The 27,947-nt window shown below is 37.7% G+C and overlaps 2 protein-coding genes across 3 annotated transcripts; both read left to right on the forward strand.

Annotated features, from left to right (window-relative positions):
• Window positions 1-1,723: 1,723 nt before the first annotated feature.
• Window positions 1,724-17,974, forward strand: hck (HCK proto-oncogene, Src family tyrosine kinase). 2 transcript variants are annotated; one of them, XM_088289865.1, is made up of 13 exons: window positions 2,021-2,261; window positions 8,139-8,273; window positions 9,659-9,692; window positions 10,387-10,480; window positions 10,569-10,664; window positions 11,818-11,921; window positions 12,942-13,091; window positions 13,182-13,334; window positions 13,416-13,598; window positions 14,446-14,522; window positions 15,252-15,405; window positions 15,579-15,710; window positions 16,160-17,974. In XM_088289865.1, the coding sequence occupies exons 2-13, from the start codon at window positions 8,154-8,156 to the stop codon at window positions 16,360-16,362; spliced, it is 1,500 nt and encodes a 499-aa protein (XP_088145991.1). In that variant the 5' UTR covers window positions 2,021-2,261; window positions 8,139-8,153; the 3' UTR covers window positions 16,363-17,974. The 2 variants fall into 2 exon arrangements, with proteins under 2 accessions (XP_088145989.1, XP_088145991.1); XM_088289863.1 differs by having other exon boundaries at window positions 1,724-2,261; window positions 13,182-13,598.
• A 1,256-nt stretch (window positions 17,975-19,230) lies between these two features.
• tm9sf4 (transmembrane 9 superfamily protein member 4) lies at window positions 19,231-27,679 on the forward strand. Its single transcript, XM_088291644.1, has 18 exons — window positions 19,231-19,281; window positions 20,235-20,345; window positions 21,076-21,175; window positions 21,251-21,407; window positions 21,638-21,779; window positions 22,180-22,303; window positions 22,375-22,496; window positions 22,989-23,100; window positions 23,490-23,560; window positions 23,650-23,782; window positions 24,029-24,110; window positions 24,206-24,281; window positions 24,870-24,953; window positions 25,123-25,298; window positions 25,395-25,458; window positions 25,538-25,657; window positions 25,964-26,053; window positions 26,593-27,679. The coding sequence occupies exons 1-18, from the start codon at window positions 19,264-19,266 to the stop codon at window positions 26,740-26,742; spliced, it is 1,932 nt and encodes a 643-aa protein (XP_088147770.1). The 5' UTR covers window positions 19,231-19,263; the 3' UTR covers window positions 26,743-27,679.
• Window positions 27,680-27,947: the final 268 nt, after the last annotated feature.

The following is a 27,947-nucleotide window of genomic DNA, read 5'->3' on the forward strand; positions in this document are numbered from 1 at the left end:
TGTGCTCTTGTCAATGGATTATTTTGAGTCAATGTTATAAACGGAATGTCTATTGAATATAGTAAAAGGTTGAAAGGGGATCCATTTGAATGTTGGTCAATATCTATCCAATATTCTAATATCAAAAAAGGTAAAAAATAAAAAACTTAATATCGATAATGGATGGATGCATATTATACATACATATGAATTAAAACATATTCTTTTTTTCACATTCTTATTTTGGGAAAAAAACTAATCATTCAAAGATAAAGAAAATGAAAAACACTTACTGAACTGTTGTTGACATAGCAGTCCCAACTTGCATGATCGTTAGCATCTCACATGTCGCGTTCCATAACAATTTGATATTTGGTGACAATGGTTGTGCACTCTTAATATTAATGCTAATCACAACACTAGTAAATTTCAATGTTTTTGACCGTAGTCCTCGGAGTCAGCACACCCCAGGTCAGCGCTGACTCAACAGGCTCATTGTGGTTGGGGCAACATGAGGTCATCAGCAGTGGTAAACAGCTGCAGGGCCACAACTCTTTATCCCTTGACTCCTCTTCTATTATCTTTCCGCAATTTTAAAACTCTTACACTCATTTAATGTGTATCCTCATCCCCCTTTCACCCATATCTCCACCGTCCTCCCCCCGCTAGATTTCAGGGGAATTTCTAATCCTGGCTGCTGATTAAGGATTATGCTTGAGAGCTGGTGGTTTTCTCGTGTGCCATTGGTGAGCTGCTGTTGTGGACCAGCCACATGCAACCCCCGTCCCACATCATCCTGACCTGGGCGAAAGCTGTCAAGGCATCATTAAAAAAAAAATGCATATTCAGTTTAAATCAGTGGTTTATTTCAAACTCATGGTTCATAAAATAATAATAATTATAAATATATTCTCCTAGGTAGAGAGTATGTAAGTCAATATAAACAACTGTTTGCTATATTGCTTTTGAATTTCTTTTAAAAATGTTGCAATATCTCAATTCATTAAAAGTGAAGGCATTTTGATGTTTTTGTAAACCACTGTAACATTTTGCCCAGTACGACGATTAAATTGTCTGCTTCTTTCACATATCGCTGGAGGGATACCGTGTACCCCGGGTGGAGTATTGCACATAAAAGGTAAATAAAACATATCAGAATATATTTAAAAGAATATCTTAATAAAGATTAAATGCGAGAGCATCCTGTGAACTTAAAATGAAATATTCTCCTTTCATGTCCCACAACAGTCAACTTGCTGAAATGCGCCTAGATTTTGCCAAATTACTCACAGCCAAATATTTTATACCAGCTTGTTTTTTTTTGGGGGGGGGGGTTGTGTCTACTCGACCACCAGGCAGTCTTGTCGTGCTCTCTTTTTGACTATATGACAGCAAAGTTAAGAATTTATTAAAACATATGGCAACACAACCTCAAACTCATCAAATTTTTGTCCAAGTTATATTTTAAATAAGCACTAATCAATCATTTTTCTTGCATCTGGACGTGTCTTAGCACCTGTAGTGAAGAAACTATCACTAGTCTATAATGGAATTTATAAACAGTGGCGAGGCCAGTTATGATGCACGGTAGTGACAAAGGTGGTGAAGATAAAGATGTCAATGATCTCTTTAGGAGTGACCAAGCTGAACTGAATAAGAAATTGGGTCATCTCGGTCAGCCATAGTTAAATGTTTGGGGACAAATTTAGAGAGACCAGACTTTGACACGTTTAACAGAGAGATAGCAAGTTTATTGGTAAGAGGATGGAGGAAGAAAGAAAGGAAGACCTAAAAGAAGGTTTATACAATATATACACTGCAGTGAGCAAGTCAGATTGAAGTGGAAGATTAGATGGAAAAGGATGACTCTCTGTAGCGACCTCTAAGGGTCAAGCCAAAAGACTAAAGGGAAAATTTAAGACCAAAGTAATTTAAGAGTTGTCGACATTTGGAAAATGTTGAATACCAAGAAAAAGTGCATTCTGAAATAAATCGATGTGTTTAAATATGATGAAAGTAAAGCCAAAAAAAGAAAAGAAAAGATTTAAAAGTGGAAGATTCGGGGAGTTTGGTTCCCCTTTTGTCGGCTCGCTCAAGCTTAACAGCAGCACACTCCCAACTTCCTCGTCTAAGTCGCACTTGGGCTGCCGTGCTCCTCATCTTCAAGCATACTGGCAAATAATGGAAGCTTCTGGAACCAAATGAGGAATAATTTCGGCCAAGGGACTCTGACTGAATAATTGTTCAACTATTCGTCGTAGGAGTGCTCGTTTAAAGCAGCGGTGAGTCCTTTTTTTTTTTCTATGGTGACGTCACTGCGAGAGCCAAAGAAACCAAAATGTCCTAAAAATAAAATTTGTAAACATTGAGCATTACTGTCTGGTATAAATAACCAAATTGAATGGATTAATAATTAGGAGTTTCACGTGATTTTATCCTAGCATCACCAAGACGTTTTTGCACGTATCTGACAGATTCCATTACGATTCTTTTTTTTTTTTTTTTTTGCATCTTGTGGAAGTGTTGGACAGATAAATTATTCTTAGTTGATTGAAAATGGACGTTCTGTTTCACGAAAGAGTTTGAGTGTTTTAGCACTGTTGCCATGTGTCCCTAATGATCAAATATGTCACGCAATAGTCATGCATATCTCTCAGACCTGCTTTAATCCTTGGAGGATTAATCTTGTATTTATTTGAAATGGGAGAAGTCCTCTGTGTGTTGTGTAAATTATTCTTAAAATTGCCAACATTGCATCGTACCCCAAATCATTCTTTTTAATTGTCTTTATTGTGAACTATAAAATTACAGGCAAAATGTTGTTCAATAACATAGACAATTATGCAAATGAAAATATAAACTCCATATGGGTCATTCATTCTACAGTTTAGTATAAAAAGACAACTAATGATCTCTGATTAGTCTTAAGAGGGTTGCTTCGTTGGTGTGAGAGATTGTGGCCTCTAAACATGATTCATTCACTCATCAATTTTGCAGATTGAATTAAATCAATCTATGACAGTTGTCAAACTCAACGACGGGCAGACCAATCACTTTACAGTTTGTGGCAAATGGCAATCGAAAGCAAGTGACTTGTGTCTTTTTCTTGCTGAATTGTTTTTGAAATGTAATTTTGGCAGTTTCTTTTCACCATCAGCAGATGTGACAAACGTTTTTCTTTAACTGAATCCCTTCTGATCGTAACACAAACAAAAGCTGTATACTTCATAGCCTATAGATGCTTTTCATGACTTCTGAATTAAAATTCAATTTGTTGTTTAAAAAAATGCGTACAACAATCCATTACAGAAACAGTTATATATATATATATATATATATATATATATATATATATATTTATTTATATATATTTATTTATTTATATATATTTATTTATTTATATATATTTATTTATTTATATATATTTATTTATTTATATATATTTATTTATTTATATATATTTATTTATTTATATATATTTATTTATATATATATATTTATTTATATATATATATATATTTATTTATATATATATATTTATTTATATATATATTTATATATTTATATATATATATATTTATATATATATATATATATTTATATATATATATATATTTATATATATATATATTTATTTATATATATATATATATATTTATTTATATATATATATTTATTTATATATATATATATATATTTATTTATATATATATATATATATATATATATATATATATATATATATATATATATTTAGAAGAGATACATTTATATGTATCCCACCATCATAATGGCCCTCTAAGAAAAAAATAACATGACGAGGATGTGGCCTGAGGCTAAAACAAGTTTGACGAAACTTATCTATATGGGGGTTATGCTTTCGCTCAATGACTTTCGCAATTGGATTGCAACCAGCCGAGGGTGCACTTCAAGCCCAGCATCAAAACTCTAGTTTGCTGCCCAAAATTAACTTTGCCTGCAACCTGAATTATCCAGCTATTTATGAGTTCACAAAACCCCAAAAATCCAACTAGTCCCAAGCCCGCTGATTTTTTTCCAACACAATCACAAATCAACTGATTGGGGCGGTGTATGTTTTTCTCGGTTGACAATCGCTTTTATTCAGGCGCCAACAACAAATCAGACATAAAAAAAATATATAAATAAATGTGAAAACAATTGAACAGGACGCACCTGGTCAAAACAAGGCGCATGATGATGACGCAGGATTTATCCGTTGCCAGGATTAAGCCATACAAAAGTTTGGTCCGCGTGCCCAATCGGTGCCAGGTATTGCACTGCATGTCCCACCTTTCCTGAGCAGATCACATTGGAGCAATCCCTGATCGATGCTATAGAGAACTACTTTGTATCAATCTGGCTTTTGCTAGGTTAGTCCAAGATTGCATACAGTAGAAATCGAAAAAGACAATAAATAGGAAGAGAGTAAAGTTTTGTCTGGGCCTTTTTATAACGAATAAATATAAAACCTTGTACATATGAATTCCTTCTGCTCTTACGATGCAGATGTATTATGAATTTATACATGAGTGGGATTGTGCCATATATCAATAACCTGGTGTTAGGACCTAGACAAGCCCCAAAATTTCTGGACCAAAGCTATTTGGAGTGATGAGACCAGAATTGAACTTTATGGTCACGTTATACGTTTGGAGAGGAGACAACAAGGCTTGTGACAAATCGTACACCATCCCTACTGTGAGCAATGCAGGTGGATCTCCCTTTTTTTGGAGTGTAGCTATGACAAACATTGTCAAAATTAATGACAAGATGAATGCAGCATGTCATCAGAAAATATTAGAGGACCATTAGCATTCATCGTCCCCAGAAGCTGCTCATGGGACGCACTTGGGTTTGCCAAAATGACAATGATCCAAAACACGAAGGCAAGTCAACCCTTTAGTGGCAAAAACACCAAAACTGGAACGTTCTGGAGTTGCTGCAAAACTCCTAGTCTCAGTTTGGTCATGCGATGTTCACAAGCTGAGCCGTGCTTGGTCGTTCCCTGTGCTCATAGCAACTGATGTCCTTTTCAAATATCAGCAAGTGCCAAAATGGCCGCCCCTGAGATGGATGAAAAGGGTTGAATTGCGGGGCTTAATTCATGCTCCACAAATGCGATATTAATCAGAATGTTGTGTTTACACTGGTGGAGACTGGACATATTTTTGCAAAGAAAATTTTTGACTTGACTTGAACCCCTTTTTAGTGTGTCCTTAGTCTTTTTTTAACTTAGCTGTTGTGTTATTGTTTTTGAATTGTGATATGTTCAATTGCCGTTTGCATTTTTATGTTTGATTTTTTATGTATAGCCTTTGTTTCAGCTCTGGTTGTTCTTAAAGTTCTCTATAAAATAAGTTGCTTGAATTGCCGTAGTGTTCATGTTCATAATGCATAATGTTACAGTGGATTAAAAAAATACGAAACACACTTTTTGGGAACAACTTCTGCCTTGTTTTTAATAAACGCTTGCGTCTTGGACCAACTTCACTGCTGTATTTTATTGTGGTGACACTTGTAGAGTGAGTTGTGTGTTTATTTCTATCACGTTTCATGTTGACATTCTCAAAATTCTTAAAAGGAATCACTTGACTTAATTTAACTACAGTTGTCATTTGATTGCAAAGGTTAAATATTACCTGAGAATTTGAGTTTCCGGTGCAATTCTTTTCTACATTTTTGTATAAAGTTCTTTTAAATACTTAGGAGATCATGTTGGTGAATAGCAGGCGTGGTTGCCATTTCAAAAATATCTGTCATATCTAAAATAGGGCTGAACTTCCAGTTGATCAGGACTCGTAATATTACATGTGTTTATGTATTTGTGTTGATCAACTATTTCCAACAGAACTAAGGGAATTCTTGTAACCAAGTTTTTTTACTTTCCTTATTGTAAAAAGCTGATGCTTAATATCAGGATGGCTTGTGTCTTTTGGCTTGAGGCTTGTCAAACCAGCTATGCGCTCAGGTACTGTTGGGTAGGATAATAAATTTGTTAACTATTAATGTTTTGTGGTACCAGGTAGGAAAAATGCATTATCTTAGATGCTGTCACTTATTCATAATGGTAACATCTAAATAGCTACACCCATAGCTGACATCCTTGTTATTAATATAAAGGCAGAGAAAACAAAGTCATTATATTTTGAACTAATATCTGAACGAATAACTCCACATTCATTCTAAATAAATCATAACCATAACTCTGAAGTATTGTCATTTCCACTTCAAAATGGCTGATTCAATGTTCATTCAGTTCGAGCTAATAAGTAACTCTCAGTTTTAACTTTGTATTTTTTTACATACAGAAATACCAATAGATGATTGGAGGATAATTTCAAATTGATTTTGGAGGGAAAAAAGTCTGTATGACAAATAATGGCTAACGAGCAGATACTGTAAGGTCAAAGTCCAGAAGTGTTTCTGATTTCCTTATGACAGTGTTGTATAGTTCACCCCTGTAGGTTCATTTAAAGTTCATGTATTTTCTCACAGGGTTCTTCCCTGTTTTTTTTTCTTCACCTGAATATCCTCATGCATCGTTTACGCAGTTCCTATTGCTTGGTTGGGCTTCCTTCAAGCCAATTTTCTCCTTCGATTTACTAATATGATCTCTCAACAAAGCGCGCGCATTGCAACAAAAATGCTTTATTTTGTCATTGTTTCAAAACAGTCAAAGTTTTAGCTTGCACAGGAAGCACAATATATGAATATATATAATTACAATGTAAGAAGGGCGGGACTTAGTATTACCTGCTCAGTCACACTTTGTTACCATTTTTGGTAATGTTGCTTACCATGTTGGTATATTTTTTCTATTTCTATTGTTGGTATGTAATAATTCTTTTAAATAGAATGTGTTTTAAATAATGCAAACCATTATTTAGAAAGTAATCATCATGTGTTATATTAGTTCTACATCGATATTGGTAGGACTTGTATAGGTTTAACTTAACCATTACGGAAGCGAAAGTTTGTATGTGTGGCTTGTAATATAAATGTGAGATAGGGGTGAGATGTAGGACGTTTTCTTCTTCCCACTCCTTTTTTTTTTTCCTTTGGAGAAGCATGTATAGTGCGGTTGCAAATGTTCTTTTTTTTGTCATGATTATTTTTTCTCTCTTTCGCTGTTCTATTTATTTATTTATTTATTCATTCGTTCGTTCATTTATTTATTTATTTATTCATTTAGTTATTTTTCTTCAGAAAAATGAGGTGCTTTACTCGGCCTGCTAAAAAAACAATTTAAAAAAGTACATTAAAACTAATCAAAATCCATAAAAAGGAACATAGCAATTCCACAGCATTTCTGTCACAGGATGATTGAATGTGAAAACCCATCTATCCCTCAATTAATTTCCAATACCGCTTTTTATGCTCAGGGTCATGGGGAACTGGAGCCTATGCCATCTGATCTCTAGCGACTGGTCGGCAGTCAATCATGAGGCATATAGCTGAATGTGAAAACCGTGAAGATGAAATTTAAAAAGGATGAAGGGGAAAATCGGAAGATGTGTAAAAAAACTGCAAATTCACATCAAAGGTTATTTTTTTATAATTTTGATAGACAGCGCACCTCCGCGGTGACACAAATGACTCATAGTGCCAGACCAGTAGGCCTTCTCCAGTGATGCGAAGTTGAAAGGATATCATTTAATACACCCGCCCACTACAGTTTACATTCTCTTTCACCTCATCCTTTGGTATATTCGCAACGATACATATTCACTTGAAGCCCGAAGCAGTTTTGTGGTTATATGCAAGGATATATATGTCCACAGTATGTGAGCCGACTGGCTCTTTTCTTACACAGCTGTAATCAATGAAAATGTCAAGCAAACTGCACTCCTGATATCGCATGGTCAGGCAGCTGACTGCATAAATGTAATAATTGTTCTCTCTATATCATATCTTGTGACATTCCAGTTTTATGCCTCACAGTCACATTTTAGACATACAGACAGTATTGTACAATCGGGGATGCTTGAAAAAAAATCTCTCCAATCGGCATCATCATACTTATAGTTTCAGCTCTGATGCAGCTCAATGGAAACTCCAGTACATGGGAGTAATATGAGTAATTTGAATATAAAGTCCTTTGTTGGCATCTAAAAGTCTTTTCTGTTCTCCTTTTCAAGCACCAGAACGTCACCATGGGCTGTGTGGGCTCAAAGAAGGACCGGCAGCATCTTCAGAAAGGGAACAGTGAGGTGCAGAAAAGTGTACAGACAACCCACTACGTCAAAGATCCCACAGCCGGAAATTCTAAAGCTGTAAGCGATCACGGTGATAGAAATGTAGTTAAATCTTACGCCAAGAAAAATCCATCCATCTGATCCATTTAAAAGATTGGACATTTTTACAATTCACACTCACGTCAACCTCTACACTTACGCTTTACAGAGGACTGTTTGTGCATCAGATTAATTAATGAGAAATTCCCCATAACACACAATAGAAATCTCATCTAACCTTTCCCGACATGAAACTGTTGCCATTAGATACCTTTTCTATTCAGTTTACTGTGTTTTCGACAAACCTAGCATAGGTAGTTGTCTGACACATACAAAAAAAGTTGTTCAAATGCAGTCGAAACGCCAAAGTAGAATGCCATGAAGGGTGTAAAATGTATTTTTATGTTTAAGTTGAGTTTATGATAAGACAATACATAAGAATGAACCAAATTAAGGAAGCAAAGTAAAATGATTTAATTTAAAAAGCAGTTATGTCCTATTTTCGGAGAACACTCAAAATGCATGAGTGAAGCGGTACTCATGTTATGACGAAAACATTCAGGGGCACACGAGGCATAAAAGGTTGGCAACCACTGGTTTGGAGTGTCTCGCTCCGACTAATATAGTCAATGTAGTGTTTTTTGTTTTTGAATGTTCGAGGAAACCAGAGTACTCCGAGAAAACCCTCATAGGCACGAGGAGAGCACGCAAACTCCAAAAGCGAACGCATGACCCATGCCACCCATTTTTCACGATTCCCTTCCAATTTTCACTTCTTTTCAGTCTTGAAAAGAAATTGGGAAAGATACCGCACTCTCTTAAATTGCCAATTGGAATTCCCCCACTTTTATTCTTTATCCTTTAAAAAAAAAAAAACACGTCTTTATCTGACAAAAAGTTAGTATGAATTTGCTGTTGTGTTGCAAATTAAAACTGGCTAGTCATGTGTCCAGGGTATTTGGATATTGGAAGGACTTTGACTTTGTGTCATGGGTAGCAGTGCACTGCTGCTATCTATAAAATGTGAAAATGTGGTTCCTCTGGCCGTTGCTTCCTGTCTTTCACCCAAAATGAAGAAAGACGACTTGACGAAAGCAGAAGCAGAGCGTAAAAAAAGGCAGGAGATGCGTGATTATAGCCTCACTATTAAGCAACAACCAAAATCAGGCAACCTGTAGATCCAGCATGATATAGCACACACAGCTAGTTTTACTTCCTGGTTGTTGTTTTTTTTTGTATATATATTTATATACTATGCAAGTAAAAAACTACCAACAGGGCCTTGATATTCAAAGTTGATAAGTAATTCAGTCCTTCCTGTCCATCAAATATGTGCTTGTACTTATGTTTGTTTCACATGACATGTATAATGTTGAAATCTGCATTTTGACTGTTCTCTTTCTTTTTTTTTTTTTGGTCCACAGAGCAAAACTTCATCCTGCGCAAACATAGCAGATGGTTTGTACCAGCCTCTTTTGCATTTTTCTGCTTTACTGTCACCCTCGGTTACTTGCATTTGCATGCGCTACTCTAGCACTTATACAATGTTGCTTAGCACCATGTAGGGTGAGAGTACACTCAAGTAAGTTCAACACACAAAGGAATGTGAGCCGTTTCGGCCGCACAACAGCTTCCTCTATCATTGCAGACCTCAGGACTAAAAACAAGAGCTTAATGAACCTCTAACATTGATCATATATTATTGGATGTTTTTTAACCAGTTTAACATTCTTAACTGTCATAGAAGTCTAAGTAGCATAAAATAAGTTTCATGTCAATAAGACATCCATCCATTATCTGAGCCGCTTTTTAGAGGGTTGCGGGGGGTGCTGGAGCCTATCCCAGCTGGCAGATGGCGGGGTATACCCTGGACTGGTTACCAGCCAATCGCAGGCCACACAAAGACAAACAAACATTTGCACTCACAAACGCACTTTTGGGTTGACTTCCCCTTTAAATTGGTTCCCTTTCCATTTATGATTAACAGATGCAAGTTCCGTCTATTGCTTGAGTGCAAAAGGAGTTCATACTAAATACTTTAGCATGAGGGTGGCGGGTGGGTGCGGACATTGCAATGAAACAAGTCTAAGGATGGCTATTCATCCATGCGCACTTAAATTCAACAAAATTCTTTCCTTCCATTTTGGCACAGGAGACAACATTGCTATAGCACTGTACGATTATGATGCCATTCATGATGGAGACCTTGGCTTCAAGAAGGGAGACAGACTTAAAATTTTGGAGGAGTGAGTAGAGCCCCCGGAGACATGTCTTTGCTTTCCTGTTAGAAATGACTTTCATTCAATAAATATGCTTGGTTGTCTCCGTCTATAGATCAGGGGAGTGGTGGCGAGCAAAGTCGATCTCTTCTGGTCAAGAGGGCTTCATTCCCAGCAATTATGTTGCTAAAGATACGCTGGAGGCAGAGGAGTAAGTGTACTTACACAAGTAACGTCAATCATTGGCACTCGAAGGATTTGGAGGCCAACCTTGCTTGTGATAAGGAGAAGAGAACAGTGCCTTCTGTTGCCATGTTGCAACATTTGTGGGCTATAATATTAGTGGACACGTCCTATGATTAATTGGGCTGACTTCATTGGGTTTTCACCGGGCCTTTGTCACTTCACAAATGTATTTTTACCACTCCCCATGTGAAAAACAAAACACTACTATAAAGCACTTATTAACCTTAATTTTACTTTAATATTGGAGTCAGAAGTGCTCAAAATTCTTTATGTAATTTTGTTTTATGACAACATTTGTGTGGGTTATTATAAGTGTATTTATTAGTTGTGTGCTGATATAACTTTTTCGCTTCTGATACGATACAGATATTGCAACCTAGAGTATTATCCGATACGATATCAGCATGAATTATACATGGTTGTATTCATTTTTTAGCATGAAAGGTTAGCCAAAACGCGATCAAATGATACGATTCAAACAATGAGCAATAGTCAGCAACAGAAAATATGACCCAATTTTTTCACATCTGCATGGTGGATTCAGATGCTGCTGGATTGAAGAGCAGAGGAGGAGTCTGGATTGGTCTGCACGTATATAAGTACTAATATCGGAAGTTTGGGATGTAGATCCAATACTTTTTTTTTTTCCGGGCTACCCCTAAAAATGAATTGGATGGATGAAATGTTGCCCATCCAAAGAGCTACATTCCGCCAATGACAGATTTGGCCTGCATTGCAAAATCAAGAGATGCCTTTATGATTATTCAGTATAAATACTGACATTTACACCTCATTCTGGTTAACAACATTAAACACGTTCATGCTGTTAATGGAATCATTATGTGTAACCTGTTTGTTATTGTTTTACAAAAAGTGGTTTGTGGCACTTTGGGTCCCAAAATCATAAAACCCCTTAAATTCATAAACTACATGCATTTCTTGTTTTATATTCTTTTTTTCGTGATTGGGGAGCTCAAATGTGATTTTTTTATTTAAATAGATTAGTTTTGCATGGCAGTGATATAAATTAAAGCACAAAACACAGCTGGAAGGTAAAGAGAACCTTGTTTTGGACTGAGTTGTGGTTTCTTCTCTAATGGCTGTTTCCTGTTATTGAGGTGGTTCTTTAAGGGAGTGAGCAGGAGAGATGCCGAAAGGCAGCTGCTGGCCCCTGGGAACAAAGTAGGATCGTTCATGATCCGAGACAGTGAGACTAACAAGGGTGAGTCAAGTATGGTGCAGTATATTCAAAACTTCGCAGATCGTAGTCTTCCATCAAATCTAAACTATCCTTACTAAGTTGTTCTACTTGATATATAGCAAACCCCTGAATATTGTCACCCACCCAAAATAATTGCCTAAGTTATTTTTTTTTTTTCAGAAAACATAAAAAACAGAACCAAATAGTAATTATATTCTATTTATTAATAATTTAATTTCAATGAAATAATTTGAGGAAGTACAGATGTCCAGTAGGTTCAGAGTGCAAACAAAGCAGTGTAAAATATGACAGTCATAAAAAGTAGAGTATAACAATTGTACCTCTTTGTCGTATTACAAGAGCAAGCTATTGATTTGAACACTTTATTTTATGCACTGTAACCCGGTGCATTGAAGCAGGCAAAGCAATGTTGCAGCGTTAGAATGTTTAACTAAAAGGAAAACAAGGTGCTGGATGTTGAGACCGAGATATGAGTTTTACGAGACATCAAACAAGTAACAGGCTGCAAATGACAGTCAACAATGATCGGAGACCAGAAAGAGGCATAAAACAAACTGGATAACGACATGCACAGTACATAAGAAAGGGAGGGTCTGACTCAAAAGCACCAGAACTGATGAGACTAGCTGAAGACAATCCCACAACGAGCAGTAAAGGAAAGCACGATCACAGAGAAACAACCAACCTATGACCAAGCGCAATGCACGGTCAAGGTACAAAAAGAGAAATAAACTACTGTGAAATCACGGTTAAAACCTAAAGTCCGACAAAACTTAACGTACAACCTTTTCAGTCATTGAAAATGAAGGTACTCTGCATCAACATGGCTATGGTCCCTAAATGGCATATTGCCATATTATTGACAAGCAAATTTAATCTGGAATCAAATCTGGAGTATTTTATTTCAAATCCACTATGTTGGTGTGTCAGGGCATTCAAAAAAAACAACAAAAAAGAAAAACATGCATGGTTGCATTTGTATTAATGGTCTTGTGGTTTCCTCTCTCCCTTTGACCACAGGAAGCTTCTCCTTATCCGTCAGAGACAGCGATGGCCCGTCCGGTGACACGGTTAAACATTATAAAATCCGCATGCTGGACAATGGAGGATTTTACATCTCTCCCCGGATCACATTCAGCACCTTGCATGACATGGTCAAACATTACAAGAGTGAGTATGACTTGGAACACCCCATTGCCCCCGACGAAGATATGCTGTACCACATCATATACCGGTAAATCTATTTCTTATTCTCTCCAGAACAAGGTGATGGCCTTTGCCAAACCCTGACCAACCCCTGCCTGAGCCCTAAACCAGAGAAGCCCTGGGAGAAAGATGCCTGGGAAATCCAAAGGTCATCGCTGAAACTGGAGAAGAGGCTTGGTGCTGGCCAATTTGGAGAAGTCTGGCTGGGTATAAAACATTCGAGTGGCTTTCACACTCTGCTTTTTAAGGCAGCATTTCAACGTCTCGCGTTAAATGTTTTGTGTTCAGCTACATACAACAAACACACCAAGGTAGCAGTGAAGACCATGAAACCCGGGAGCATGTCGGTGGAAGCCTTCATGGCTGAGGCCAACCTGATGAAGACTTTACAGCACGACAAACTGGTGCGACTCCATGCTGTGGTCACAAAGGAGGAGCCCATTTATATAATCACTGAATTGATGGAAAAAGGTAAGTGGACATCTTGTCACACTAAAATATGCTTTAAGTGTTGTTCAAACACAAGCAGAAAACTCTTGGAATGAAATTATCTGGAATGCAAGCTTGTAAATGCCAACTGTGAAGCTGCTTCTAAATACTCTTGCAGAATGGCATTTGTCCTGAATTCCAGACTGTTGGAATTTATGAGGAGCATACCAATATATATAAAAAGAAATAACTCATACCAATGGTAATAACTGTTTTACAATTATAATTATAATATGCTGACAAAAAAAAAAATTTGTTGTGCGTTCCATTTTTGTTCTCATTCCTTAGGCAGAGTGGAAAAAGCAAATGTGATCAAAGCTGTGGTTTAAGATAACCAAAGCTTACAGATAGGTCTCTGATGGTGTAGTGGTATACTCGCCTGACTTATGTGTGTGGGCAGCGTGGGATTGGGTCCTGCTCAGTGATGCCGTGCGTGTGTGCTATGCGACTGGCTGGCGACCAGATCAAGGTGTAGTCCACCTTTTGCCCAAATTTAGTTGGGTTAGGCCTCAGCACCCTTACGCAACCAGAGACAGGATGAGCAGTGTCGGACATGACGCGACAACGGATAGATACTGTATAGTTGAAACTATATTTCAATTGAATTTTTTTGCTTTTACTATTTGAACTGCCATTGTTGTATCAGATTTCTTCAGCCCTCGACCCGTGTGAGGATAAGCCGCCTGGATTTATTGGATAGGCCTTCTTATTCTATAGGATAGGACAATATAAGCACCACTAAGCTATTTCTGCCATCTAGTGGCGAATGGTGATACAGTCACCACCATGCGTTTTTTATGAAGCTGTTTGTCTGTGCTCATGCTTATAGGTAGTTTATTAGACTTCCTCAAGAGTGATGAAGGCAGTCGCATCCCACTTCCCAAACTCATCGACTTCTCCGCCCAGGTAAGAGGCCCTCAGTCACAATAAGAGCTTCAGCCTTCTAATTAGAACATATGCATAGTTAATGTTGGCAATGTGCATTTGGGTCGTGTTGGATTAGTTGAACCCTGTACATAATGAGACCAAAGTAACGTATCAAAGGGTTTTTCCCACAATAATCTAGGTAGGATTGAAATCAATTATCTTTTCATCTCTTATTCCCTTGAAATGTTGACTCTGCATATTATTGACAGTTCTCCATTCCATATATGGAAGATTATGATTAATTATTCATGATTTTAGACTTTTTTTTTCAGCTCTTAGAATAAAAGTCTGCTGCAAGTATCCCAATTAATTATATAGTGCTGTTTCAGCCCTACTTGTTGCTGTGTAACTTTGACATGTGCTAATGAGGATAGAGTTCATTATGGTCACACCGAAATAAAAAAAAATCACAATGTACAAGAATAAAGTATTTTTTATAGCGGGGGGAAAAAGCATATTCTGATTATTGTATGACTTTATTCTCATCATATACTATTCTTATTTTTTATGTAATCCTGATAATCAATAGAGAGCCTCATAAAGCACATTATGAAATACAGTGCAGTGGTAAACCAACAAAAGGTGGCCTACCCATGCTGAAAAATATTTTTTGCACTTAACCAAACGATTTTCTATTTTTGATAATTTTTCCACACTGACTCCAGGGAGTTTGCTTCTTACATTTTACTGTGACTTTTTCATTGCTAGATAGCAGAGGGCATGGCCTTCATTGAGCAGAGGAACTACATCCACCGAGACTTGAGAGCCGCCAACATCCTGGTCAATAAGGCATTAGTTTGCAAAATCGCTGACTTTGGCCTCGCCCGCATCATTGAAGACAATGAATACACAGCAAGAGAAGGTTTGACATGCCTTATTATTTAAATTTGCTCTTAAACTAGCTGGGACCAGTAATTTTTGTAATTTTAAGGAAGAGAAATTTACAAAATGGCTGACCCTGAATCTGAGGTCTAACATAATTGTATGAGAAGATGTATGGATTACAAGCTTGAATATTGTTTTATGGTTTTCCAGGTGCGAGATTTCCCATTAAGTGGACAGCCCCGGAAGCCATTAACTACGGCTGTTTCACTATTAAGTCAGATGTCTGGTCTTTTGGCATTTTGCTGACTGAGATCATCTCATATGGACGCACACCGTACCCAGGTAACGACATCAGTTTTAATGCCCTAGACAATGGGTGGAGTTTTCTTTCTTTTGATATTTTCGCAGACGAGGGCAAAAAAAGGGTGTTTGCGCTTGTTTCCTGGCCAATGGAGCCAGCTCTCTCATTCCGTTTAATTTCAGTTTAGAGGAGGTGCACTGTTTACATATTTGTAGTCCATGCAAGATCGATGCATGCAAACTATGTTTATAAGGAACTGCAAGATGTCCACTTGCGGATTATGTAAATTTGGCCAGAGCGATTACAGAAGACCGCCTCCCACCCTAATTATGTTCACGTTTGACCACAACACGCCACGCAATTTTTGACGAAGCAAAAAAATCCATCATGAGATTTTCATCACAAATCATCCCAGAGGAGATCGTCTCAATGCTCAAAAGGTCGACAATTACCAAATCCCATCAATTAACAGAAGTGATTTTATTTTCAGGGATGACAAACCCAGAGGTGATCCGTTCACTGGAGAAGGGCTACCGAATGCAGCGTCAGGAGAGTTGTCCCAAGGAACTCTATGACATCATGCTTGAGTGTTGGAAGAACAAACCGGATGATCGTCCAACCTTTGATTACCTGCAGAGTGTCCTGGAGGATTTCTACACAGCCACAGAGAGCCAGTACCAGCAGCAACCATGACTCACAGTCATCGTTTCTGTGCCATTCCGTGATGTAGTATTTGTACAAAATCTTTGTATTTTCCCATCTGTCCTCTGTACATCTGTAACGCTCAAAAACCTGATGTCTCAGCAGGCTGTGGACAAACTTTCTCGGGAAAAAAAAGCGCCACTTTTAATTATTAACAATTAATTTTCTGAGATTGAGTTGTCAGAAGTCAGTCTCAAGAATCGCTTGTGACCGCAATTTGCACATTTTTGTTTTGGTGGATAAAATTGTATGTGGGAATATGAATTGCAAACACAGTAGTAAAAGGTCAAGGATAGCTAGTCGATCCAAATTTTCGAAAGAATGAGGCCTTTTTTAATGTACCACAATAAGCACTTACCTATCCACACTTTATTTGGTGTAACAATACAGAAACATTTCTCAGGAAAAATTAAATCCAGTTAAAAAATAATAAATACCAATGTATGGCATTAATCATTTTTATTCAATTCTTTTTTAAATTAAGAATGTGCTACAGTGCAAATCTGAAACTTAGCATTCAACTGCATACTTGTGATCTTAAAAGTAAAAAAAAAAACAGTTATATATTATGACCAGGCCAGCAGGGTGGTAGACTGGTTTACATGTCCGCCTCACAGTATAGAGGTCGTGGGTTCGAATCCGACACCAGCCTTCCTGAGTGGAGTTTGCGTGTTCTCCCCGTGCCTGTGTGGGTTTTTTCTGGGTACCCCAGTTTCCTTCCACATTCCAAAAGCATGCATGGTCGATTAGGTTGATTGGATGCTGTAAATTTTCCCAAGGTGTGATTGTGAGCGCGAGAGGTTGTTTGTCTTTGTGTGCCCTGCGATTGGCTGGCAACCAGTCTAGGGTTTACCCGCCTACTGCCCGAAGATAGCTGGGATAGGCTCCTGCATGAACCCTTGTGAGGAGAAGTGGTTTGGATAATGGATGTTTTTGTTATTGTTACTGTCCACTTGCATTGTACTTGACACAATGTTGAACCAAATCTGGCAGATGGAGCGCAAATACTTTGCTGGAGTGGATTAGTATTGCCTTGTCAGATGTACCTCTTCTTTAGGATTGTTCATCTAAGGCAGAGGTGCCCCTTGTGAAGAAAAGCGGATCGGATAATGGATGGATGGATGTTATGACCACTTTTATTAAGTGCTGGCTTTCAACATTTCTTCCTTTTTGTGCCTTTTCCCATGTTTAAATTATATTTTGCTTTCTTTTACTTGAGATATGCATGCATGTTTTTATGTTTAAATTAAGATTTCATCATTCATCTGGGAAAGAACGAACGCTCAGTCACATGAAGTAGTACTATATTAGCCTTCATTTTGCTCTTTGGAAAAACAAATTACATTTACATGTAAAGTTGTACATGTAAATGGATGAATTGCTCACATTAAGAGAAATACTAAACAACAATATGACTTTTCAAGGTCTTTTGGGAATTTTTGTGAAAAAGTGAAAATTGATTTGAGAGAATCAAGATGTATGTAGAATCAAGAGCCCAGATTTTTGTTGTTGTTTGTTTTTATCCGGAGTTTCCTTTGCTGGTTTTGATAGTGGCAATTCAATAGATCTTCACATTTTTCAAATAAAATATTTTAATAGTTAAGAAATATTTATTTTGTTCCAACCAACAGGTGTGTCATTCTATGAGAACAGGAAGTTTCTTTTTGACTTTGTTCTTGTTATATAAGGAGTCTACTGTACTGAAAAAGTCACATCCAGTTTGGGCACCATTTCTACACTTGGGTCACAGTGAGATCAAGCCTAAAGACACTGTCACTATGGCAGACAGCAAAAGGGAAGGACGGATAGTGAGTTCTACTGAGATAGATTATACCATAATAAAGACGCCACAAAAGGAGTACCAAAGCCACCACAAGCAGATGAAGAAGCGCAGGGCGGAACTAAAGACGATGGTGAGTGTAAGTTCTTCAGTGTAAGTGCCAGGAAGAGGTCCGTCGCATTCCACATTAACAAAAGGAGGCTGCTGCAATAAGTACACCATATTAACCATGAAAAAAACCCATCCGCATGGTTCTACCTTTCAAGGTGGCATCACTCAGCAAGGAGATTCGACTATCCCCTTTCTCTCACCCAAAGTCAGCTGGATAGGGTCCAGCACACCCGTGACCTTCGTGAGTATGAGTGATGGAAAGATGCAACCGTTGCCCTACATAGTTCAGACTTAACTTTACCTTTTTTTAATACAGAACAGCATATATAGAGACAAATATTTATGAAGAATGTAGTTAGAATATGTAGTAGCAATGTGAACTTACAAATATAGCTAAAATAATTGGAGATGCAATCATTAATAAATTATTTTAAAAAAATTAATCAAGTGACAAATTAATCAATAAATAATATTATCATTGATTCATCATTTAGAGACCATATTCAACTTAAAAGTCTCCAAATCATCAGAATGTCAGCCTCTCACATTTCTGCTGTCCTCCGTGAAAGCAGACTGAATATATTTGTGTTTTATCAAAATAAGAAATTTGCAAACATCTTTACGTTCCGAAAAGAAAAAACATATTTTTTGCCCAATTTCTGATGTTACGGAACAGTAGTATAAGGGAATAAAAATATATTTTTTGTTTTTGCATTTCCAGCGTTGCCAATTTTAAAATAAGGACCTTTTTGAATAAAGGGATGAAAGTGATTTTTTATTACCGAGTTATTAAATAATACATTTCTGAGTAGACCAGAAGAATAACTCTAAGACTATAATTATCCTCTGCACCGAAAAAAAGAACCGCTGTAAAAACAAAACAAATAAAATCTAAAAAGTTCCGATGGCTAAAACTGTCAGTATGTAACTTGAAGCGGACACAGGCGGTTAAAAAAATAAATAAAAGGAATTTGTGACGTCACCAATGACACGTATTCAAAATGGCGACCACGGCTATGGTGAGTAGAGGAACGGGTAGTTTTAATTTTAACCGTTCGTTCCCCACTGTCTCATCTCATTATAAAACGGGTGCAATGTCATGATGGGTCATTTATTTGTCTATTCAACTCAGCAGACAACAGCTTGAAAATGAGTAGCTGTTTGGCTCTTGTTTGGTGTTGACGCGCTTGCTAACTTCCTGGTAGTTAGCTAATGTCGCTAAGCTTTTGATCGTGGATGCTAAAACCGATGTATTTGTCAGGTCCATTGGACCGTGATGACAAAGTAGAGGTGGCCCGGGACTATTTTGTTAAACTGTCATTCATTCATTGATGTTTCCAGAAAATAACAATTGGCGGCCGAACTTGGGCTCTGCGTTCGCTGTTGTTATCCCAAGCTGCATCACTCATATTGCTGACAGTGTAGCAGTTGCCTCCGAAAGGTGTTCCAACAACCAGTGTTGCGCAAGCTTCTTGGACATAGTGACGTAGTGAGCTAAGATACTATTTAAACTTCTTTAAATTTAACTTTTCCACACGGAAGCTATTCACGAGTGAAATGCCGAACACACATCTGCAATAGAACGACAAAATAGACCACAAATAATGTTTTAACCCCTTTTTTTAGTAATAACCAAAGGTTCTACTTTTCAGCTGCCTATCCTGTCCATTTCTTTTTCACATACACGTTCAGTTTCATTTGATTGATGCCATAAACATGTTGTCAGCTACTGTGATGTTATATTTTGTTTCTGACTGAGTTGCAATTTTCCTGCAAATTGAAAGACAAAATAGTTTAGTAGACATCAGAAATCATTCTGCTACTGTCATCATGTTTCAAAAAATGTTCAAGGCTTATAAAGAAAAGCCAGCTTTCAACTTTACAGGGAAATACCTATAAAAAAAACATACTGTAATTTCCACTGTTACATCAGTTTTGATTCCTGAGATCACTTGTCATGTGTCTGTTACAGGAGACGTGGTGGGCCTTGCTGCTATTGTCCTTGTTGCCTGGGTTGTTGTCCTTCTACGTTCCTGGTGTTGCTCCCCGGGACTTCCATGAAGGGGATATTGTAGATATTAAGGTATGAACACTCAACTAGGGCTGAATGATTTTAGTGAGAAATTGTATTGCAGCTTTTCTGCCAGATATTGGGATTTTGATTTAATTTGCTATTTTCTTCACAATGTACAGTGTCATTTAAAAACATATTTTGACCTTGAGCTCTTCGTCATGGATGACATGAGCTTTAGTGTATTCCGGTATTAGAGAGTGTGCTAAATTGATGGTGTAGTTGACGTCTTATTTTACATCCAGATTCGTATTGATTAGAATCCAACATTTTTGTTCATTGCTGCTGGCTCTCCGCCCTAATGTGCTTCTAGTCAGACTTCTGTCAGAAGTCGACTGTACATCTAAGCACTTATTTTGGGTCTTTCCCGTCTCTGTATTTCACTTTAGCGATTAGCACGCATAGCAACTCCTTGTTTGCCTCCTCTGAGAAAACGCTACTTATTAAGTAAGTGTTGACTGACAAAGTTTCAAAAATATTGAAGAAAACAAAAGACTCAGTCATCTATCAATAAGGCCCTGCCACCTCAACCAGTTGATAACAAATTGACATTGTGTTATTCATGGAAACTTACTTGCTGGGTTGGATACAAGTAATTTTTTTTTTTTTTTTTTTTTTTTTTTTTTTTAAGCCAATTCATCCCAACTCAGGATGGTCAAAACTGCTTTGTTGCTACCAAGCTGAATGTGAAGAAATCACTGCCTGAGTGACCTGCTCTTATGTTTCCTCATTTGTTTTGCAGGCTGTGAAGATGACAAGTTCTCATACCCAGCTTCCTTATGAATACTACTCTCTACCATATTGTAAGCCTGACTCTGTTTTCTACAAAGGAGAGAACCTAGGTAAGTGGTGGCCAAAGCCTCCCTCCTCTTGAGTTAGGTTGTGTTTATGTTATAACTCTTGTTTTTCTTTTGCAGGTGAGGTGTTGCGTGGGGACCGAATTGTGAACACCCCCTTCAACGTGCAAATGAACAAGGACAAGAAGTGTGAGGTGGTGTGCGACAAGAAAAAACTCAGCAAAGAAGAGAGCAAGTTGTTTGCAGAGCGAATACAGGAGGAGTATTACGTTCACCTGTGAGCATTTCTTATCTATTACCGGAGCCAGTTACTGCTTGTATAAATATAATGACCACCCTACATTGCATTACAGTAATTCCATGTTGACATGAAACACTTTTAAATCGGTACTCTCAACTGATATGCAGCATCTGAAAATGTTGATAATAATGATGGACATGTCCTAGGACTTGAAGATGTTTTCCATTAAGCACACCGAACTCCAACGCCTTCCTATACTTTTTTAGTATCGCAGATAATCTACCAGTAGCCACCAGGTTGGAGGTGTACCTCAACAGAGAAGCGGGAGCAGATGAGGAGCTTAGGAAGGACCTGAAAGATGTCCAGTTTGAACATGGCTACAGGCTGGGCTTTGTGGACAACAACAAGGTAGATCACACCTGGCTTTCGGAATGCCGTGGACTGTATATTTGTTAAATGTGGTTTGCTTGTCTTCGCTGGTTTCATCTATAATATTCCGGTTGATTTGTTGAATTTCTCTCCATCCTTTTCTTACATCTAAAATGCCAACAATTGTGCAAGTTAATAATAGTACTCTGAAATTGTACTGTGCATTCACATACAAAACAGTAAATTCTGGGTAGTTGGCATATGAATGTGAAATTCTATAGCAGTCTTCTAAACTTTGAGAGTTCAGAATCAAAATGTCTTTGATTATTCTGGTTTCCGACCACCCTGCCCAAAAAGAATACGATAATGCAAGCTTTTTTAGGTTTTGACAAGAGCATATTACATACTAATCCCGTGCCTTTTCTCTCCACCCTCACAGTTTTATCTGCACAACCACCTTTCCTTCATCCTGTACTTCCATAGGGAGAAGCTGGAAGAGGGGGAGCAGCACAACTACAGAGTGGTGCGATTTGAGGTCGTACCGCAAAGTGTAAAAGTAGAAGGTAGTTGTCAGCGCTTCTTGATTTACTTTTGTATGAATCCACACGAGAACTTGCCCTTTATGTATTCCCAGATCTGATGGCTGTGCCAAAAGAAAAGACTTGCACTTTGCCAGACGCCAGCGGATCTGCTGCGCAGGAGATTGACCCCACCAAGGAGAATGAAGTCCTCTTCACGTACTCTGTGCACTGGGAGGTCAGTGATTGTTGTGAGTTTTCTTGAAAAAATGAACATATTTGCGTAGAGCTCAGATCTGAGCTACCCCCAAAACAGACCCTTCTTTTTCCCACACAATTGGACCATCAGCTTTGAAGCATAGCGTATTTAAAAAGTGGATTCCGTTCCAGATTTAACTTAAGCATCTTTAATTATTTTTTTTCCTGGATTGATCACATAGCATACCACTTTGAGTACCATGAAGCTGAATGAGCCACACCACCGCTGATGATCTAAATATGTTTGCTTAGATGAATTACTACTTTGTTTTTTTCTTCTTTTTCTTCTTCTTTACCCCAAACGGTATATTGATGACCGAAGCACTCAACCCCCAAATAGCTTTAGAGTAATGCCACTCCAGTTCTGTTGAGCCAACGTCATAAATAATAAAGCTTCTTAAATGTTCCAGGTTACACTGAGATTAAAATCTGATGACGTGATGCCACCTTGAATGTTTTCTGACCTGTGCAGGAGAGTGAGGTGAAGTGGGCTTCTCGATGGGACACCTACCTGACCATGAGTGACGTGCAGATACACTGGTTCTCGATTGTCAACTCTGTGGTGGTTGTCTTCTTCCTTTCTGGTACGATAATCAAATCCTGCGTTCGATCAACAGCCCCATTATAGAAATTGTTGCGCAGCTGAGTCCATAAATTAATCTCATAAGATTTGTTTTCTTGGGGTACTGTGATAATTAGAAATAGAATAGAAATAGAAATCCCTTTATTGTCATTGTACTCAAGTGTGCAACGAGATTAGAGGGCTCCCCTCTCCAGTGCAATACAACAATAATACAGACAAATATATAAATTAGATAAATAAAGAAGACATCATTATTAGCAAAAGTTATTAAAAAAAATTATACTTTAAAATTTATTTCCTTCCTGAAATCAGGAAAATAATATTTGGTTAAATTACTCCGAAAGTTTCACCTTTCTCAATTGTCTGTTATCTTCTTTCTCTCTCTCTCAGGTATCTTGAGCATGATCATCATCAGGACCTTAAGGAAGGACATTGCTAATTACAACAGAGACGATGATATCGTAAGTTCTCTGGTAAAATGTGAGTGTTCAACTTGCGAGATAAGGACACTGTGGCCATGTGACTGTTTTGTTCACCTCGCACAAATCAGGAAGACACAATGGAAGAGTCAGGATGGAAGAATGTCCACGGTGATGTCTTCAGGCCACCTCAGTATCCAATGATTCTCAGCTCACTTCTGGGTTCAGGCATCCAGCTCTTTTGCATGATCCTTATCGTCATATGTGAGTGTTTATTTAATCATCGCTATTATTGTACCCTATGACTAAATGTCAGTATCATTTCTAATGTGATATGTATAATCAATATGTTGACGCGTTTAAATAATTTAGCTTGCCATAACTTGCATAATTCCTTCATTTTTAAATTAAACCTTTGCATAACAATGTATTTAATGTTATCTAATTTTCCACCTGTACATGAAATATACTTGAAAAATGAATAATTATTTATCTTTTGTCTCTGTGTAGTTGTTGCTATGTTGGGCATGTTGTCTCCTTCAAGTAGAGGAGCGTTGATGACCACTGCATGCTTCCTCTTTATGTTTATGGGGTGAGAACCATTGACTCCTGAATCCTCGCCGAGAAGATGCCAAGAATTGTCTTTAACTTTTTCTTTTTTTTTTATTTTTTTTTTTCCTTGTGTAGTGTATTCGGAGGCTACTTCGCTGGAAGGCTGTACCGCACACTGAAAGGCCATCGGTGGAGGAAAGGAGCTTTTTGTGTGAGTATTTAGATTAGTTTCTTATCACATGTATATAATAAATAAATATAAATATATATATATATATATATATATATATAATAAATAAAATCTACTGTAAGTATAACACGGGAAAACCATGTCAAAATTGAACATAGAACACTAACAAAAAGATGGCAAATAGGCTAACAATTAATGGAGAAAACCAAACTGCAAGAACAAATTTAAAATGTCAAGCCAGGTTTAATTAATTTGAAAAAACGATGAGCATCACAATCTTCCCCATCCACTTTAAGCTATTGACCAAACTGAGGTTTGGAGTGGTTTATTTTTACTTGCCTTCGCTGAAAGATTTTTCTCCCACCCTCTTGAGTTGTAAAAGTTACAGGTCACATTCATGGTGGATTTGTTTATAAGTTTGTATCATTGACTGATTGTTTATATATTTAAATACGCACAGTACCAGTCAAAAGTTTGGAAACGCTGTCAAATTAAAATGGTCAGTTTTCAGAGAGTTAAGGCTCCCCGGAAGAGCTAACAAAATCTCGATTGCTTATTTATAAACTCTGTTTGCCTTTCGGACCTCTTAAACTGTGTTATTTCCTGCAGACCGCAACTTTGTATCCAGCTGTGGTGTTTGGAATCTGCTTCATCCTCAACTGTTTCATCTGGGGAGAGCACTCTTCTGGGGCGGTGAGGAAACCATATGATCTGCATATTCTAATAATACTGAATGATTAGCATAGCTTCTCAAAATGCCAGATATTATCAACTTGTTGATGCAACACAAACAGAAGACCCTCAGTGGGTTTTCATGATGTGAAGACAAAATGAACAATCACAGCTTTGTTGTGTTATTCAGGTGCCCTTCACGACCATGCTGGCTCTGCTTTGTATGTGGTTTGGTATCTCCATGCCCTTGGTCTACCTGGGCTACTACTTTGGTTTCCGCAAGCAGCCCTATGACAATCCCGTGCGCACCAACCAGATCCCTCGGCAAGTCCCAGAGCAGCGCTGGTACATGAACAAGTTTGTGGGGTGAGTGTTGAACAACTCCAGTAATTTCTTTTGGATGACAGATTCAAGGCCTGTCTGTTTAGGCTGCAATGCTTTATTGTCTCCGTCTTTCATTAGAATCCTGATGGCTGGGATCCTACCATTTGGTGCCATGTTCATAGAGCTCTTCTTTATTTTCAGTGTAAGTGTAATTACTGCTACACATACACTGGCAGTCTTCTCGCTGTAATGTACATTAATGTCCACTTTGACGTCTTTAGGCCATCTGGGAGAATCAGTTCTATTATCTCTTTGGCTTCCTGTTTCTGGTCTTCATCATATTGGTGGTCTCCTGCTCTCAGATCAGCATTGTCATGGTTTATTTCCAGCTGTGTGCAGAGGTAATTTTTTTCTTAATTTCTTTCCAATATTTACTATATTAAATATTATTTCAAAGATATAACATTACATATTGTTTTATTTACTAAAAGCTTTACATAAATAGTATCTACCTTGTGACAGTTGTTTTTTTTTTTTTCCCCTAATATACATTTTTAGTCAGCGTTTGGGTCATATTTTGAAATGAATTTCACTCTGTTAGTTTATTTATTTATGGCCTTGTCCCAGAGTTGCCAAGGGGCAGATCTTGCTGTTGACATATGCAACTTTTACAGTGTGATTTCTGTTTCTCCCAACGTTCCAAAAAGGATTACCGGTGGTGGTGGAGAACCTTCCTGGTTTCAGGAGGGTCAGCGTTCTATGTCCTTGTGTACGCCATCTTCTACTTTGTCAACAAGGTAAAAGTTCATGCAGTATTGCAAAGGCGCAGTTGCTCCAGTGTTTGAATATCTGTTGGAACGCTAGCGTGTAGTTTTCACGTTCTCCCTTTCTCAGCCGACTTTTCAGCAAATTTAAATTTAGGACCATCAGATAATTGGCAACGTTTTTTTCTCTGATACTTGGTGAACTTATTGTGCTAAACCCCAGTTTAGTGGGAATTTGTTTTTTGAGTAGAGTCTGACTGTAGGCAGTCAGGCTGAATCCCGCACAAACTCACAGGACCTGCACATCAAATTCCGTGCAGCAAAATACAATACAATAAATCTGTTACATATTGACCAATGTTGATGTTGATTTAGTGGTGATACACTGTAATTGGCGCAACCATTTTTGCATTTGAGTCAGTGTTCTTTTCCTTGATGTAAAGAAATGATGGTGTCATTTGCTGGATCTCCCTAAAACAATCTTCAGGGATATCTAGACTTTGAACAAGAAGACAGCAACATGAGATAGAAAATGTGATCTGATAGCTTGTCCCCTCTTGGTTCCTCCGCAGCTGGACATTGTAGAGTTCATCCCCTCGCTGTTGTACTTTGGCTACACCACCCTAATGGTTCTGTCCTTCTGGCTGCTAACGGGCACAATTGGCTTCTACGCTGCCTACATGTTCATCAGGAGGATCTACGCAGCAGTCAAGATAGACTGAGTCAGTTGCTGCTGTCGTCTTTTTGTCACATTCACTTTTTTCTTTTTTTTTTATTCTTTTTTTTTTATAATACATTCAAGTATTTTTATTGTCGGACAAGCACTGACTTGTGTGTTGAGGCGGAAAAGAAAAAGGGTTGCTTTTTTTCCTCTCAGTAAAATAGCGACACCCATTGGCAGGGTTGGGTAAAGTGTTGTCTCCTCCTTCCCTGACACCGCAGTTTTGTTTTTTTTTTTTGTTTTTTTATTTTGTTTTGTTTTGTATTTTTTGGGACGGAGACGCAGAGGACGCTTCAATGGATGGGACTGCTTGCGTCTTGATCTGGTTCACCTTGCACACAACACAGTGGGCCAAACAGTTTTCTGCACATTGTCTTTTTTTCTCTTGTGTTTTCAACCTAATTTATCCATGTTTTCAGTTCTGCTATCACTACTCATCTTAGAATGATTTGTCTTTCATCCAAATATTCAGTTGCTTCATTTCCACCTCTGTTTCATTTGAAAGACTTTGCCGGAATAGAGGTGGACTGCGGTCGTGTTGCATTTGTGTCTTGTGTTGAACTGATCTACGTTGTGACACAGAATGCATATGGTATATTAAATTCTCTCTTATTTTTTAAATCATGTTTCAATATGTTTTCCGTGTGACCACTTATATCACAACTGTATCACTTTGCCCTCTAAAGCCTCAATGTACCAAATATGTTGGTGTGTTGCCTGGTGATTGAAACATGTGAAAGCAGTGGCCTGAGATTTATTTCAAGACTCATACTGAGAATGTGTTAGGATACAATAATACCTTTGAGCATTGAAGTTGTTACATGAAAAAAAATCGCTTTTATGCTCATTAAATGATAGCTGCAGTATTTTTATTCTAGGTACCATTTTTTTTCTTCCCCATGATTTTGCGTTTGAATAAAGCTACACACTTTCCGACAGCTGGTGGCAGTTAATCACGTTATTGGAGATCAATGTCTTTCCACGTGTTTTGTCATATAAACTGACGTGGGACTTTGGAACTGGAGAGTCACCGTCAAAGCACTGCTGCAAGTAGAATTGCAACCATACAGTTGTCGGTGACATTCCAGTTCTGATTGTTAAAGTGCCCTTGAGCAAGGCACCAAACCCAAATGAAATGGATTAGTAAATGTGCATCGCTTCACTTGCAGGACTGCATGTGTGTGTTGTACAGCAAAAACACAAGTA

This window comes from Idiotropiscis lumnitzeri, chromosome 3 (assembly GCF_059441095.1).
Source record: "Idiotropiscis lumnitzeri isolate Australia: NSW breed Sydney's pygmy pipehorse chromosome 3, RoL_Ilum_1.0, whole genome shotgun sequence".
NCBI lineage: Eukaryota > Metazoa > Chordata > Actinopteri > Syngnathiformes > Syngnathidae > Idiotropiscis > Idiotropiscis lumnitzeri.

Coding starts and splice junctions, on each gene's coding strand:
- hck (XM_088289863.1), top strand. CDS start 8,154: ATGGGCTGTGTGGGCTCAAAGAAGGACCGGCAGCATCTTCAGAAAGGG. Junction 13,092..13,181: donor CATGGTCAAACATTACAAGA/GTGAGTATGACT, acceptor TATTCTCTCCAG/AACAAGGTGATGGCCTTTGC. Junction 15,711..16,159: donor TGGACGCACACCGTACCCAG/GTAACGACATCA, acceptor TTTTATTTTCAG/GGATGACAAACCCAGAGGTG.
- tm9sf4 (XM_088291644.1), top strand. Junction 22,304..22,374: donor GCAAAGTGTAAAAGTAGAAG/GTAGTTGTCAGC, acceptor ATGTATTCCCAG/ATCTGATGGCTGTGCCAAAA. Junction 25,459..25,537: donor AGCTCTTCTTTATTTTCAGT/GTAAGTGTAATT, acceptor TGACGTCTTTAG/GCCATCTGGGAGAATCAGTT.